The 16,880-nt window shown below is 41.8% G+C and overlaps 1 protein-coding gene across 6 annotated transcripts in view; it reads left to right on the plus strand.

The window, feature by feature from the left end:
• Window positions 1-11,099, plus strand: part of DDX50 (DExD-box helicase 50) — a 46,809-nt gene extending 35,710 nt beyond the window's left edge. For all 6 annotated transcript variants that reach the window (XM_064374212.1, XM_064374211.1, XM_064374214.1 and 3 more), the window contains 3 exons: window positions 4,107-4,241; window positions 7,101-7,145; window positions 10,598-11,099. In XM_064374212.1, the coding sequence (XP_064230282.1) occupies window positions 4,107-4,241; window positions 7,101-7,145; window positions 10,598-10,876 (459 nt within the window). In that variant the 3' untranslated portion in view covers window positions 10,877-11,099. The remainder of the gene's footprint in view (window positions 1-4,106; window positions 4,242-7,100; window positions 7,146-10,597) is intronic.
• The last annotated feature ends 5,781 nt before the right edge of the window (window positions 11,100-16,880 follow it).

Consider the following 16,880-nt stretch of genomic DNA (forward strand, 5'->3'; position numbering starts at 1 on the left):
CTGAAAGAATAAGGCAGTAACCACATACCATCCACCTAGACTCAGCTGTCAAAATTGTGCATTATTTGCTTTATATCCTTTTTTAGCTCTTAATTTCCAGTTTTTAAAAAAATATGACATGTACTGCCGGGCGGGGTGGCTCACACCTGTAATCCCAGAACTTTAGGAGGCCAAAGCGGGTGGATCATTTGAGGTCAGGAATTCAAGACCAGCCTGGCCAACATGGCGAATCCCCAACTCTACTAAAATTACAAAAATAAGCTGGGTGTGGTGGCTCATGCCTGTAATCCCAGCTACTCGGGAGGCTGAGGCAGGAGAATTGCTTGGACCTGGGAGGTGGAGTTTGCAGTGAGCCGAGATCGTGCCATTGCACTACATCCTGGGCGACAGGAGCAAAACTCCATCTCAAAAAAAAAAAAAAAAGAAAGACATGTAATAATCGTACATATTTATAAGGCACATAGTGATGTTTCAATACATACCATGTATAGGGATCAGATCAGGATCATTAGCATATTCATTGTCTTAAACATTTATCATCTCTTTGTTTTAGAAACCATTCAGTATCTTCTTTCTTGCTTTGTAACTTTGTGTTTTTTGTTTTGTTTTTGTTTGAGACAGAGTTTGTGATCACCCAGGCTGGAGTGCAGTGGTGTGATCTTGGGTCACTGCCACCTCCGCCTCCAGGGTTCAAGCAATTCTCCTGTCTTAGCCTCCTGAGTACCTGGGACTATAGGCGCATGCCACCACACCTAGCTAGTTATTATATTTTTGGTAGAGATGAAGTTTCACCATATTGGTCAGGCTGGTCTCAAACTCCTGACCTCAGGTGATCCTCCCGCCTCAGCTTCCCAAAGTGCTGGGATTACAGGCGTGAGCCACCTTGCCTGGCCTGTATTTTTTTTTCTAAACCATTTGAAAGTAAGTTGAAACACTGTGATATCATCCCTAAATATTTCAACATGCATCCTCTGAGAATAAGGATATTCTCCTATGTAATCACAATACGATAATCTTATCTGTTAAAATTACTGCTAGTTCTGTATCATCATCTAATATTTAGTTTGTATCCATATTTTTCTCATTATCCCGAAAATGTCTGTCTGCCTTTCTGGGTATTTGGAGAGAAATATAGGAAATGCTTACTTTGTACAGACCTTTGTTAACTGAAACTTGTATACCAAAACCTATGTTTCATTTGTAAGTTTCCATGGAATCCTGTAAAGTAAAAAATAGCCTCTGCACAATTAACACAGTAGCATGCAAAGTAAGAAATGCCTGTGTGTGTGGAGGGTTTGTGTAAGTGTAACATCATCTGAACTGGCCTGCTGCCAGGTTAGTATCACATGTCAAAATATACCACACCAGAACCATTGGTGCAGGTAGCTCAGTGATTTTTTTACTTACTCAAGTATAAGTGAGGGGAGTTTCTTGGTGAAGAGAATTTTTAAAAAGAGCTCTGTTATGTCTGAGTGGAGAGAGAGAGTGAGCGAGCCTTGTCCTGAAGACATCTATAAGATTAGAGCCTGCTGGCAGGATTTTCAAATAATAACAGAACAGACTAATTTTGGGCAGCACATCCCTGTGATGGGGAGGAGGGACCAAAAAGGCAGGGCAGGTTAACTTGGAGGTGACTTACTTGCAGAAATAAATGCAGCTGGAGTATTTGATGTTTTCTACCTGATATGTGTTAATAGTTTAGCTAAATCTCGTTTTGCTCCAAGTGACTTATTTGACTCCATTCTGTTTATCCATATGTATACATATACCTATTTGTGTGTATCTTTTTAAAAATTCAGGATCTAATTAAGTTTTGTATGTTACATTTGGTATTATGTCTCTTTAGCCTCTTTTAGTCTGAAACTATTTTCTCATCTTTAAATTTTTTTCTGATATTGATTTGGTGAAGAGTCTAGGTCAGTTGTTTGGTAGAATATCTCACTTTCTGGATTTGTCTGAACTTCTCTTCAAGCATCATTTAACTTTTACTTTTATCCTCTTTTAAACTGGAAGTAATGCCAAAGCTTGATTTTTATATTTTGGTTAAATGTTTTTGGCAAGAGTACTTTATAGCTAATATGTACCTCATACTGCATCATGTGAAGAGGCATAAAATGTTAGGTTGCTCCAGTACAAGTAATGCTTAGTTTGAGCATTTGTTTAAGATGGAAACTGCCATATAATAAAGGTATATTTTACTCTCTGTAATTAGTAACTTGTGGGGTTACTAATAGCACTGAGCAAATATCCCTAATAACCCACCAAATGCTTCTTAAGACAGTATTTAAAACATATTTCTTTAGAAAATATTGAGATTTAGAGCTAAGAAGTACCTAAGAAGTCATTTAGTCTCAACCCTTATCCAATAAAGAATCCCTCTTCGGCAAATGGGTCATTTAATCTCTGATTAAACATATTAGAAACAGGGTGTTAGTGGCTTGAAATTTCTTTCATGGGTTAAACCAAAACCCAAAGTCTTTATCATGAGTATCCTATAGGCTTTTCCTCTTGCTGCCTCCTTGACATCATCTCTTATCCCTATCCCGCTCCCTTTGTTTATTTCAGCCAACCTAACCTATTTGGTTTTCCTCAGACATAAACTTAACTATTGCACAGGGCCTTAGCACCTACCTTCATTGTCTCGAATGTTCTTCTCCTCTAATAACCATGTTGCTTCCTCCTTTATTTCATTCTGGTCTCTGCTCAAATATCATGCCAGAGAGGTCTTTCCTGATCACTCTAAAATAGCATACTCCTCCCTGTACTCTTTATTCCCTAAGCCCTGCTTTATTCCTGTTTTTGATGCTTATTACTATATGACATTCCATATATTTGCTTATTTGTTTACTGTGTACCCCCCACTCACCCCACATACAAGCATATGTACATGCACATGCACTAGAATCTACTTTCCATGAAAGAAAGGACTACTTATTGCTGAATCTCTAGCACCTAGTACAGTCTGTGGCACATACGTAGGGAGCACTTAATAAATATTTGTTTGATGAATGTATCCCCATATCTTCTTAATGTTGATTCTTTTGCTATTAGTGAAGTGTTACAGAACAAATACATTTTTGCTTATGTAACAGTCCTCCAAAAGTTTAAAGAAATTAGGCAGGCATGGTGGCTCATGCCTGTAATTCTAGCACTTTAGGAGGCTGAGGCAGGCAGATCACTTGAGTCCAGAAGTTCAAGACCAACCTGGGAAACCCTTTCTCTACTAAAAATGCAAAAATTAGCCCGGCATGGTGGCGCACACCTGTAGTTCCAGGTGCTCATGAGGCTGAGGTGAGAGAATTCCTCGAGTCCAGGAAGTTGAGGGTACAGTGAGCTGAGATTGTGCCACTGCGTTCCAATCTGGGTCACAGAGCAAGACTCTGTCTCAAAAAAAAAAAAAAAAGATTAAAGACGTTTGTGTTGTATTTCTTTTCTTTTTTATTTCTTTTTTATTTTTTTTTTTGAGACAAGGTCTGGTTTTTTTATCCAGGCTGGAATGCAGTGGCATGATCTCAGCTCACTGCAACCTCTGCCTCCTGGGCTCAAGCAATTCTCTCACCATAGCCTCTCGAGTAGCTGTGACTATAGGCACGTGGTGATGCCTGGCTAGTTTTTGGTTTTTTTTGTTTTTTTTTTTTTGTGGAGATGGTGTTTCGCCATGTTGCCCAGGGTGGTCTTGAACTCCTGAGCTCAAGTGACCCACCTGCCTTGGTTTCCCAAAGTGCTAGGATTATAGATGTGAGCCACTGAGCCCAGCCAAGGCTTTCATTCCAAGCTGACTTTGACTCCTTCAGCATTTCCTTAATTCTTCACTACCTTGTTGTCTTTCTTGGCTCTGGTTTGCTTAATTCCTAATTCTCTCTTAAAGCATAATGGTTAGTTTTAAATATAGTTTTACAGCAATACATAGAATAGTACTTTCAATTATCTATAAACACTATTCTTCTAATAATGTAGTTTCAAAAAAGTTTTTTAGCTGCTGCAGTGTTATACTTTTGGCTCATAAGAAATGCACAATTAAGTCTTGAAGGACTCTAGAGTTAGAATTTCATTGTACTGCTACTGATGATGTATTTCCAAATATAATGTGATTTTTATTCCTTAAGGGATTTGTGACCATGACTCTGGAAAGCCTAGAGGAAATACAGGATGTCAGCTGTGCTTGGAAAGAACTTAACAGAAAGCTGAGTAGTAATGCAGTGTCTCAGATCACCAGAATGTGCCTCCTGAAAGGAAATATGGTAGGCTTTTCTAGACAATTAAATAGCTTTTAAATCAACTACCCCAAATGTTTATAAACACTAGCAAATTTTGTTCTTTCTCTTTTTGAAGCCTAATGGCATGAATAATACTGCTTTCTCTGTGTTAGTTTGTTTCCAGTTGTTAATTTGGGGCATTATTTACGTAACTCATTCCTCCAGAGCTGTAAGTCATTCTGTTCAGTTTGACTATCTAATACCCGAGTTATCTAAGTTTCTGCCACATAGCGTATGTGGTTGTATACATGTGTTTATTCTTTATTTATTTATTTATTTATTTATTTATTTATTTTTTGAGACTTTGTTTCACTCTTGTTACCCAGGCTGGAGTGCAATGGTGCGATCTCGGCTCACCACAACCTCCGCCTCCTGGGTTCAGGCAATTCTCCTGCCTCAGCCTCCTGAGTATTTGGGATTACAGGCACGCGCCACCATGCCCAGCTAATTTTTTGTATTTTTAGTAGAGACGGGGTTTCACCATGTTGACCAGGACCGTCTCGATCTCTTGACCTCTGATCCACCTGCCTCGGCCTCCCAAACTGCTGGGATTACAGGTGTGAGCTACCGCGCCCGGCTCTCTTTTTATTTTTTACATTTTATTTATTTACTACTTTATGTGATGGGGTCTGTTTGCCCAGGCTCAAGCGATCCTCCTGCCTTGGACTCCCAAAGTGCTGAGATTATAGGAGTGAGCCACTGCACCTGTCCTTTTTGTATTATTACTATCATCATTATTATTATTACTTTTGAAACGGAGTCTCGCACTGTTGCCCAGGCTGGAATGTAGTGGCGCAATCTTGGCTCACTACAACTTCCACCTCCCAGGTTCAAGTGATTCTCCTACTTCAGCCTCCTGAGTAGCTGGGATTACAGGCACGTGCCACCATGCCTGGCTAATTTTTTGTATTTTTAGTAGAGATGGGATTTCACCATGTCGGCCAGGCTGGTCTCAAACTCCTGACCTCGTGATCCACCCGCCTGGCCCCCCAAAGTGCTGGGATTACAGGCACGAGCCACCGCATCCGGCCTATTATTATATTTTGAGACGGAGTTTCACTCTTGTCACTCAGGCTGGAGTGCAATGGCACAATCTCGGTTCACTGCAACCTCTTGCCTCCCAGGTTCAAACAATTCTCCTGCCTCAGCCTCCTGAGTAGCTGAGATTACAGGTGCCCGCCACCTTTTTTTTTTAATAGGGGAATGGGGTTTCACCATGTTGGCCAGATTGGTGTTGAACTCCTGGCCTCAGGTGATCCTCCCACCTTGGCCTCTCAAAGTGCTCAGATTACAGGCATGAGCCATTGCACCCAGCCCGTATTATTATTATTTTTGGTAAAGACAGGATTTTGCCGTGTTACCCAGGCTGGTCTTGAGCTCCTGAGCTCAAGGGATTCACCTGCCTCAGTCTCTCAAAGTGCTGGGATTACAGGCTTGAGCCACTGCACCTAGCGTGTGTGTTCATTCTCTAAGACTAAGTAACTTATTATTGCAGTAAACAGCTCTATAATTTTGAGAACATGCAGTTTGGTTTTTAAGTGGCCTACTCTTGGTTGTTAATGAGTTAATGATATGAATTAAATAAATATTTTAATACATTTATATAGCAAAATTAAAACTGTAATCTTGTGACTGATTTCATCTAATGGTTTTGAAAAACAACACGTTATTAACTTTACTGCATAGGTTCATTCTAGCTTGGAATTTATTAACTAGATTGTATATCGCAAATAATCACCTCTCTCAAAGTTTAGTATTAACTTTAAAAAAAGATTTGAGGCAAGTATGAGACAAATACACACTTTCAGGAAAAAAACGTAGAGGGGAGGGAAAAAATAGCAAGATACGTAGGCCAAATTAGTTGCTATACTTGAGTATTAAATTAATTTTCAGCTTATTGATAACCAAGACCATAGAGGAAACATCTTGGGTTATATCATTCTTATTATCTAATAAACATTGCATTTTTTTTTTTTTTTTTTTGAGACGGAGTTTCGCTCTTGTTACCCAGGCTGGAGTGCAATGGCGCGATCTCGGCTCACCGCGACCTCCGCCTCCTGGGTTCAGGCAATTCTCCTGCCTCAGCCTCCTGAGTAGCTGGGATTACAGGCACGCGCCACCGTGCCCAGCTAATTTTTTTGTATTTTTAGTAGAGACAGGGTTTCACCATGTTAACCAGGATGGTCTCGATCTCTTGACCTCGTGATCCACCCGCCTCGGCCTCCCAAAGTGCTAGGATTACAGGCGTGAGCCACCGTGCCCGGCTGTTTTTTTTTTTTTAAATAGGATCTTGCCCTGTCACCCAGGCTGGCATAACCTCAGCTCACTGCCACCTTCACCATCCAGGGTCAAGTGATCCTCCCATCTCAACCTCCCAAGTAGCTGGGACTACAGTCATGCACCACCACACTTGGCTGAATTTTGTTTTTGTTTTTTTTTTTAATAGAGACAGGGTTTCTTCATGTTGCCCAGGCTGGTCTTGGTTAAATTCCTGGACTCAAACAATCTGTCCGCATTGGCCTCCCAAAGTGCTGGGATTATAGGCATGAGCTACCTCGCCTGGCCCGCTGCAGCTCTTTGTAAATGAAACTTTGTCATTAAATTTTAAAATAAATTTATTAGAAGGATCATTTTACAAGGGGCATGGCACAACATACACTGTCTACACAAACTCTTCTGGAGAATACTCTAGATTCTTAGTAGTAGTTGTAAATTCTTATTAGATACAGTGTTTACTTTTTAAATTTAGAAAATACATTAAGCAGCCACTGTGCGTGCATTATTAGTAAAACAAAAAAAAACCACATATGCATCTAATTTAAAATGTTTTTATTTTGCTTTTAGGGTGTTTGCTTTGATGTTCCTACAACTGAGTCAGAAAGGTTACAGGTATTTTTAAATTTTTATCTGTTAAATAGTTGAGTACATTCTCTAAATTTAGATTGGGATATTTTGGGAAACATAGTCACAGTGTCATTATCATGCCTAAGTCATTGAAGAATTCCTTAATATAAAATATCCAGTCTGTCTCAAAATTAAAATCGATTGATTGATTCAGATGGCATCTTGCTCTGTTGCCAAGCTAGAGTGCATTGGCACAATCTCGGCTCACTGCAACCTCTGCCTCCCAGGTTCAAGCTATTCCCCTGCCTCAGCCTCCTGAGTAGCTGGGACCACAGGCACGTGCCACCATGCCCGGCTCTTTTTTGTATTTTTAGTAGAGACGGGGTTTCACCATGTTGGCCAGGATAGTCTCAATCTCTTGACCTCGTGATCCACCCGCCTCGGCCTCCCAAAGTGCTGGGATTACAGGTGTGAGCCACCGTGCCTGGCCTCAAATATTTTTTAGATGATGGACTTGTATAATGAATCCCCATGTACCCAACACTTAGTTTCAACAATTATCAATTTATAGCCAGTTTTGTTTCATTTCTGTGTTCATCTACTTACCTACTTTCCTGTGTTGTTTTGAAATAAATTCTAGGTATTTTATCATTTCAACCATAAATATTTTCATATTTCTAAATATTAACGACTTTAAAAAAGACATTATCATAATACCATAATTAAACTCTCCCAAAATAGTAATTCCTTAATATCATCTAATTTTGTTTAAACTTTTCCATTTGTTCCCTAAATTTTTAAAATATAAGGTCCATAAAGCTCATACACCGTAATTTGATGTTTACCTTTCTTTTAATCTATATTCTTCCTCCTCCCTCTCTCTGTTAAAAAAAGAAATCCTGGTGTTTTATCTGTTGAAAAAAGAAGTTGTCTACTGAATTCCCATAATGAAGAATTTGTCTATTATATCTCTACATACTTATATACATGCTTTGAAACAAGAAAGAGTATTTTGCTTTTGAAGTCTTTTTAAAAATTCAGAGGTCAATAACAGTTCCTTTTAATGTTTTTAAATAGAGATGAGGTCTTGCTATGTTGCCCAGGCTGATCTCAAACTCTTGGCCTCAAGTGATCCTTCCACCTCAGCCTCCCAAAGTACTGGGTTCATAGGCATGAGCCATTGCATCCAGCCCCAGTTACTTATTTTATTTATTTATTTTTTGAGACGGAGTTTGCTCTTGTTGCCCAAGCTGGATGGAGTACAATGAGGCGATCTCAGCTCACCTCAACTTCCGCCTCCCAGGTTCAAGTGATTCTCTTGCCTCAGCCTCCCAAGTAGTGGGCATTACAGGCATGTGCCACCACGCCTGGCTAATTTTGTATTTTTTAGTAGGGATGGGGTTTCACCATGTTGGTCAGGCTGGTCTCAAACTCCCAGCCTCAGGTGATCCCCCAGCCTCGGCCTCCCAAAGTCCTGGGATTACAGGTGTGAGCCACCACACCTGGCCCAGTTACTTATTCACCTGGCTCCCTGCCTCAGAGCCCCCCCTTTTTTTTTTAAGTTGAATGGGTGACTCTGTCTCCCCAGATGTTCCAGTCGCCTATTGAAAAGGCGCCAGGATCTGTGTGATTTCCCGTGCAGCGACCCACTGTGCCGTAACCACGCTGAAATTTGTGGGGCTTTTTTCCTCGGGAATCTCCTGTCCTGGCTCCCTGTTTCAGTCCCCTTTTTTATCAGTTGAATGGGCGACTCTGTCTCCCAGGAGCTCCAATCACCAGGTAAAATGGCGCCGGGACCTGCGTATTTTGTGCGGAGAACCACAGCGCCAGCCAAAACAGCTGCGTCTGGCCAAAACAGCCGTGCTGGCAACCCGTGGGGCTCCTCCGCCTGGGAATCTCCTGGTCTGTGGGCAATAAAAATCCGTCTGGAAATGCAGTGTCCACTCACCCTCCGTGCTTTTGCTGGGAGCTGCAATCCTGAGCTGCTCCTAATTGGCCATCTTGAATCCGTCACCCCAGTTACTTATTTTTAATGACTCCCTAGCATTTGGCCATTTGGGTGGCTGGTTTTCTTAACCAATCTCCTGTTTTCTGAAATTAGATTATTTCTATTGTTAATTCTGCCCTAAGCATTGGCATAGCAAATTCTTTTTTTTTTTTTTTTTTGAGACGGAGTTTCACCTTTGTTACCCAGTCTGGAGTGCAATGGCGCAATCTCGGCTTACCGCAACCTCCGCCTCCTGGGTTCAGGCAATTCTCCTGCCTCAGCCTCCTGAATAGCTGGGATTACAGGCATGCACCACCATGCCCAGCTAATTTTTTGTATTTTTAGTAGAGACGGGGTTTCACCATGTTGACCAGGATGGTCTCGATCTCTGGACCTTGTGATCCACCCGCCTCAGCCTCCCAAAGTGCTGGGATTACAGCCATGAGCCACAGCACCCGGCACGCAAATTCTTTCTGCATTGCCATATGAAATTCTTTATGCATTGCTATATTTATCTCTTTAAGATGAGTTTTTAAATGAGATTGCTTGGCCAAAAGGTTTATGCAGTTTTTTTACTTTGATTATATATTACCAAACCCACCAGTGGTATGTTCGTTTGTCTTTTCCCAAAAAGTACTGGTATTGGAAAGAAAGATAACCTGAGCAACAGGGTAGCTTAATAACAACTTTTTTTTCTTGAGACAGAGTCTCATTCTGTCACCCAGGCTGGAGTGCAGTGGCATGATCTCGGCTCACTGCGACCTCTGCCTCCCAGGCTCAAGCAATTCTCCTGCCTCAGCCTACCGAGTAGCTGGGATTACAGGCCCCCACCACCACGTCCAGCTAATTTTTGTATGTCTAGTAGAGTTGGGGTTTCACCACATTGGCCAGGCAGGTCTCGAACTCCTGACCTCAAGTGATCCACCCACCTTGGCCTCCCAAAGTGCTGAGATTATAGGCGTGAGCCACTGCATCTGGCCAATAACAACTTTCCTTGGCAACTCATGATCACAATAAGGAATAGTTAGTGGAGCAAGATATAAAATAGTGATGCTCTTATGGGTTACTGATTTGTATATCTTCACTTGTTTACTCAATACCAAAGTGTTTCCAGTGGCTACATTTTTTAGTCTTTGGCTGGTGTTGATTTATATTTAATCTCTATCATGGGCTCTTTTACTTTTTGCTTGTCAGTGTACCTACTGAAAACAATGTACTCATTTTTATTTTTAATTTTTACTTATTTTTTTTGCACTCTACTTATTAATAGTGTATCTGCTTTGTGCTGAGATACCAGATAGTGCTGTTTTAGAATGTATAAACTGATTATGAATTTATGATCTCGAAAATTGAACGTATTTTCACTTATTTTTTGGTTTTCATTTTTGTTCCACTTTAACAGATAGATGACCTTTAGCTAATAGATATGAAAAAGGTGTCTTCTGTACTTACGTGTTTGCTTATGGTTTCTATTTTGCATTTATATTAATCCTGTAAATTCCCCTAACAGGCAGAGTGGCATGATTCCGACTGGATACTTTCAGTGCCAGCCAAATTACCTGAAATTGAAGAATATTATGATGGAAACACATCTTCTAATTCCAGACAGAGGAGTGGCTGGTCAAGTGGCCGGTCGGGCCGGTCAGGCCGGTCAGGTGGTCGATCTGGCGGCCGGTCAGGTAGACAGAGTCGACAAGGGAGTCGATCAGGAAGCCGACAAGATGGTAGAAGACGAAGTGGGAATAGAAATCGATCAAGAAGTGGGGGCCACAAACGGAGTTTTGACTGAGTATTTGATAGTTAATCTACCAGTGTGAGCTTGCCTATTTCTGCCTAATCATGTACATTATCCACCAAAAATTAGGTCATCATAGTTGAGGTATGTGTCTGCTATTTGCAAAGAAGTTGGTCGTATTTTTTTAAAAAGTATTTCACAAGAATGGTTGTAAACAAATCTACTTATCCAGTTATACCTTTGAATAAAAAAAACCTCCTTTTATTGTCTCTTTTCACTTATGTGTTAAGAATTTTCTCAATGTAATCTTAAAAATTTCTTTAAAAACTTGGCAGTCAGGCTGGGTGTGGCTGTAATCCCAGCACTTTGGGAGGCTGCAGTGGGCGGATCACTAGAGGTTGGGAGTTTGAAACCAGCCTGGCCAACATGGTGAAACTCCAGCTCTACTAAAATAAAAAAATTAGCCTGATGTGGTGGCACACACCTATAATCCCAGCTATTCGGGAGGCTGAGGCAGGAGAATTGCTTGAACCTAGGAGGTGGAGGTTTCAGTGAGCCGAGATCGTGCCACTGTACTCCAGCCTGGGCAATGGAGTGAGACTGTGTCTCAAAACAAATAAACAAAATAAAACTTGGCAGTCAAGCTGATCTTACATAAGATTACTTGCATTTTACAAAATGTAATGTATTTTTATTCAGATCATTTCTTCTACAGGTTATGTGATAAAAATAAATTCCTTTGTACATTAAAGGGCTGTGTAGACTGGTGACGTGGTTAGTTAGGTGTATCATTTTAGTCTAGATACAGTTAATTAAAAGGTTGTACACACAGTACATACTGATTAATTTATTCCACAGATATTTATTGAATTTCTACTATGTGTGCATCACTGTGCTAACCACTGGCGAGTATAGTTGTGAATAAGGCATAATCACTATCCTCAAGGAACTTAGAGTCAATTATTACAGACTAACAAATAAAAGCTAAGATAGTGGTAGGTATAGGATGCTAAGGACCTACTTGGCGTGATTTAGGAGGCAGGAAGGCCAAGTGACACCTGGCTGGGCACGTGGCTCATAACTGTAATCCTGGCACTTTGGGAGGCCGAGGTGGGTGGATCACCTGAGGTCAGGGGTTTGAGACCAGCCTGGCCAACAATGTGAAACCCCATCTATGCTAAAGATGCAAAAATGAGCTGGGCATGGTGCCATGTGCCTGTAATCCCAGCTACTTGAGAGGCTGAGGCAGGAGAATCGTTTGAACCTGGGAGGCAGAGGCTGCAGCAAGCCATAATTGTGCTATTGCACTCCAGCCTGGGCAACAGAGCGAGACTCAAAAAAAAAAAATGGAACACCCAATAGAGAAATAAAACAGTATCCATTGAGCTAGCCAACTGTATGCACAGGTGGGAAGAGTTTAGAAGAGAGAGGGCTTGCAGGCAGAGAGAACAGCATATGCAAAGAATAGCCTGGTAAGTCCTGAGGTTTCCATGTGATAGAGAAGAGCAGTAAGAGAGAGACCGGTTTAGTATTTAACAGGGACAGATTTTAAAGGCCATATGTGCGTTGTTAAGGAGCTTAAAGCTTTTCTTGAAGACAGTGGGTAATAATTTAAGGTCTTAAAGTAAGGAATAACATGATTCGATTTGCATTTTAGAAAGATTGCTGGCCACACTTAGGAGACTCGGTTGGAGAAAAGCCATACTGGAGGCCTGGAGACCTCTTAAGATGCCATAGGAGTAATCTATGGTAGAGATGCTGGTGATCTGAACTAATGCTAAGTCACATATTTTGAGGGATGAGAACTGAGGCACTTGAGAGGTTGTTACTTGTCCAGAATCATGCAGCTGGATAATGTGAGGTAAGTGAGGATTTGAACCCAGAAAACTGTCTAGCTTCTGAACGAGCACTCTTACCCACTGTACTAAACAGTGACAGTGGACACTGAGAAACATGAATAGTTTCAGAGGTTTTTAGGAGATAGAATTGTTAGGACTCAGTGATTAGAGGGTGAGAGGGAAACAATAAAACCTAGATTTTTTTTTTTTAAGATGAGGTCTCTGTTGCCCCAGCTAGAGTGCAGTGGCTCAATCCAGGCTCACAGCAACCTCAACCTCCTAGGCTCAAGTGATCCTCCCACCTCAGCAACTCTAGTAGCTGAGACTATAGGTGCATGCCACCAAGTCCAGCTAAAAACATAGATTTTGTCACTGAGATAGGGTACTAGGAGGAAGAGCAAGAAAAGTTATATGAAGAGGGGACGGGAATAGGATTAGTTCAGGGTTAGATATTATTTTAATATTAAGTAGCCTATGAAATATGTAAAAGGGAATAAACAGTAGACAATTGGATTTGTAAGTCTGAAGCTCAGGAGAGGTATTTGTTCTAGAGATATAAGTTTGGGAATGATAGACCAGAAAATGATGATTGTAGTTAGTAGATGAGATTATCCAAGTATGCTAAGAGCAGAGGACTGAGGAGGGAAGCCAGAGGGCTACCAATGTATTTAATTCATAGCAGAAGAAAGAGGACTCCATCGAGAAGAGATGAGGAAGATAGCCCAGGAGTGTGTGGCTTTCAGAGGAAACAGGAGGAGCTGGAAATGCCCATCGGATTTGGGAAAAAACTTTATAGGGTGCAACCATAGTATTGAGTGTTGAGACTAGAAGCTATTTAGCAGTGGGTTCAGTAGGAAACGGGAGATGAAGTGGGAAGACAAACATGAAGATCTCATTCTGAAATTTGATTGTGAATAGGGAAGAATAAGCAAAAGCTGGAGCCATAAGAAAGGATATGAAATTCTGGCAAGGATTTTCTGCATATGTATGGGAGGTGGAGTATTTGATCATGTTCAAATATGGTAGGAAGAAGCCATAAAGGAGGGAGGGCAACATGAAGTTCCAGGAGAAGGAATAAATGGGATCAAGCACACAACTGGAGATTTTAGCTTTATTTATTCATTTTTTTTGTTTGTAAGTTTAGTTATTAGGCCGGGCCTAGTGGCTCACACCTGTAATCCCAGCACTTTGAGAGGCCAAGGCAGGCGGATCACCTGAGGTCAGGAGTTTGAGACCAACCTGGCCAACATGGTGAAACCCTTCTACTAAAAATACAGAAATTAGCTGGGTGTGGTGGCAGGTGCCTATAATCCCAGCTACTTGGGAGGCTGAGACAGAAGAATAGTTTGAACCCGGGAGGCAGAGGTTGCAGTGAGCAGGGATCAAGCCAATGCACTTGCAGCCTGGGTGGCAGAGTGAGACTCCTTCTCAGAAAAAAAAGCAAAAATTGATTGACAGATTGATAAGGTCTTGCACTGTTGCTCAGGCTGGTGTGCAGTGGTGCAGTCATGGCTCACTGCAGCCTTGATCTCCCACAACCAAGTGATCCTCTCACTTCAGCCTCCTGAGTAGTTGGAACTACAGGTATGTGCTACCATACCCAGCTTGCTTGTGTGTGTGTGTGTTTTGTAGGGATTGGGTTCCACTATGCTGCCCAGGCTGGTCTGGAACTCCGGGGCTCAAGCCATCCTCCCATCTCAGACTCCCAAAATGCTTAGTTACAGGTGTGAGCCACTGTTCCTTAGACCTTTTTTTTTTAATAGGCTGTGTTGCCCAGGCTGGTCTTGAACTCGGTTCAAGTGATCCTCTTGTCTCAACCTCCTAAGTAGCTAGGACTACAGGTGCATGCCACTGCTCGTAGATTTTAGTTTTAGATAGCATAACATTTTTGTGAGGGAGAAACTATGATTATCTTGCAGATGGTAAGGTAACGAGAAATTTGTAGTGGCTACAGGTGGAGCAATTGAGTGATTTCCTGTATTAACACTTAGCATTCTGTTAATAGACTCTGGCAAAAGTGATTGGAGTAATGGTCCATGGAGTCTAGACTGCCTAGGGATTGACGTAGAGATGGGGTTGATAACAGAGAATGTGGAGGCAAGGGACTGAAAGTCCATGAGGGGTGTCTGAATTTGAGATTTCAAGAATGGAGCAACTGGGGAGGATGCAAGTGTGGGGTATGACCTTTCTCTGTTGGGACAAAGGTCGTTTCAGCTGCAGTAGTCAAAGCAGTGGGTATATGGGTGGTACTCATGGGTGATGAATTCTCCTACAGTGAAAAGCCAGGATTGTTGTGAGGAAGACGAACCCGATTCGAAAATATCAGTAAATGGTGGAGGTTGGGAGGAGGGGTATAGGGTGACATTACCCCTTATCTTCAAAGGAACGAGAGCTTTTACATGAAAATGGAGTAATGCTTTGGAAATGGATTTGAGGAAAAGAGGATGCCGTCACCAACTGGGATATGTGGAATTTCAGGGAATGGGCAACATCTGTGTGACAAACCTGCAGAAGGTGGATTTTTCAGAGAGCCAGATTTCAGTTAACCCAAGGAGGCAGGGAAGGACTTTCAGTGCTAGATTATGGAAGGCGAGAAGTTTTGATTTGGGGGGCTAGTGTTATAGACAGACACAACTGGGGGGAAAATTTCCGTCTTCTTTGCATTTGAGTAACTGAGTTGTAGCATAACCAAGATGAAACGGGCTCCATTCATATTAAGTTGCATAAGTAATAGTACATTCCATCAGAATACGTTGTATACCTACAATGTCCCAGGCAATATGTTTTGGGTTAATAAGCAGTGCCCAGTCTCTGTACTCAGGAGCTCAGAATCTAGTGAAATAAGTGGACAAATAAACCTATGCCCATGGGAATGACTAAGTACAATGATTTGTGAATACTGAGCAAGGGCACCCAGCCCTGGAATGGGAGTGGGGTTCAGGGAAATCTTTTTAGACACGATGACTGAGTGTTAATTAAGTAGGTAAAAGAAACAGGAAACTGGGAATGGGCATCCAGGCAAAGGCACAGAAAAGCTGATGAAACAACATGGTCTAAGTATGGGGAACTATGAGTAGCTCTTGTTGCTGGGATTATGACTGTGAGGAAAGCATTGGCTAGAACAAGGCAAGATGTATTACATCTTGGAGGGCTTTCTAGGCCTCGTTTTGGATAGCCATTGGAGGGTTTCAGGGAAGAGTGAAAAAGATAAGTATGTAGGTAAATGCCAACAGGGTGGATGGGTTTAAGAGGGTCTACCTGCTAAAGGCCAGCCGCCCTATTAGCAAGGGTCCTAACAAAATTAAATAATAGCTTTCCATATGTTTTCAAAGTAGGATGGGGCAGGGCACATTTCTCATCAAATTCTCAGCTTTGGGCTGCTGTCAGCCACAGGTATCTTTACTCTGCTTCTTCCTTTTAGAAGCCAGTACCTTCATGGCTCCACTTTGATACTCTTGTTTGGTACTCTGTGCTCTAGTCACTTAACAGCTATTTGAACGTGAATCAGTTACCCCGATCTTCAGTTTTTTAATTTATAAATGAAATAACATCTGTTTTATTCTTTCCAGCTTTAGAATTATGAAATCACTTTCAGGTGTAAATATCTTGAGAGCCTTCTCTCACAATGTTTTTGTTTCCCATATTTTTGAGACAGAGTCTCGCTCTATTGCCCAGGCTGGAGTACAGTGGCACGATCTTGGCTCCATGTAACCTCCACCTCCTGAGTTCAAGCAGTTCTGTGCCTCAGCCTCCCGAGTAGCTGGGATTATAGGCACCTGCCATCACACCCAGCTAATTTTTGTACTTTTAGTAGAGACGAGGTTTCACCATCTTGGCCAGGCTGGTCTTGAACTCCTGACCTTGTGATCCACCCGCCTTGACCTCCCAAAGTGCTAGGATTACAGGCGTGAGCCACCCTGCCCAGCAACAGTAGTTTTTAAAAACCATATTCCTTTTTTTTTCCTTGTAAGTATACATGTCGGCAGGGCATGGTGACTCACGCCTATAATCCTAACACTTTGGGAGGCCAAGACAGGTGGATCACTGAAGGTCGGGAGTTTGAGACCAGCCTGGCTAACATGGTGAAACCTCATCTCTACTAAAAATACAAAAATTAGCCGTGTGTGGTGGTGGGCACCTATAATCTCAGCAACTTGGAAGGCTGAGGCAGAAGAACTGCTTGAACCCGGGAGGTGGAGGTTGCAGTGAGCAAGATTGTG

The sequence above is a fragment of the Aotus nancymaae genome, unplaced genomic scaffold (assembly GCF_030222135.1).
Source record: "Aotus nancymaae isolate 86718 unplaced genomic scaffold, 86718_ANA_hifiasm-v0.15.2.pri h1tg000010l, whole genome shotgun sequence".
Classification (NCBI taxonomy): domain Eukaryota; kingdom Metazoa; phylum Chordata; class Mammalia; order Primates; family Aotidae; genus Aotus; species Aotus nancymaae.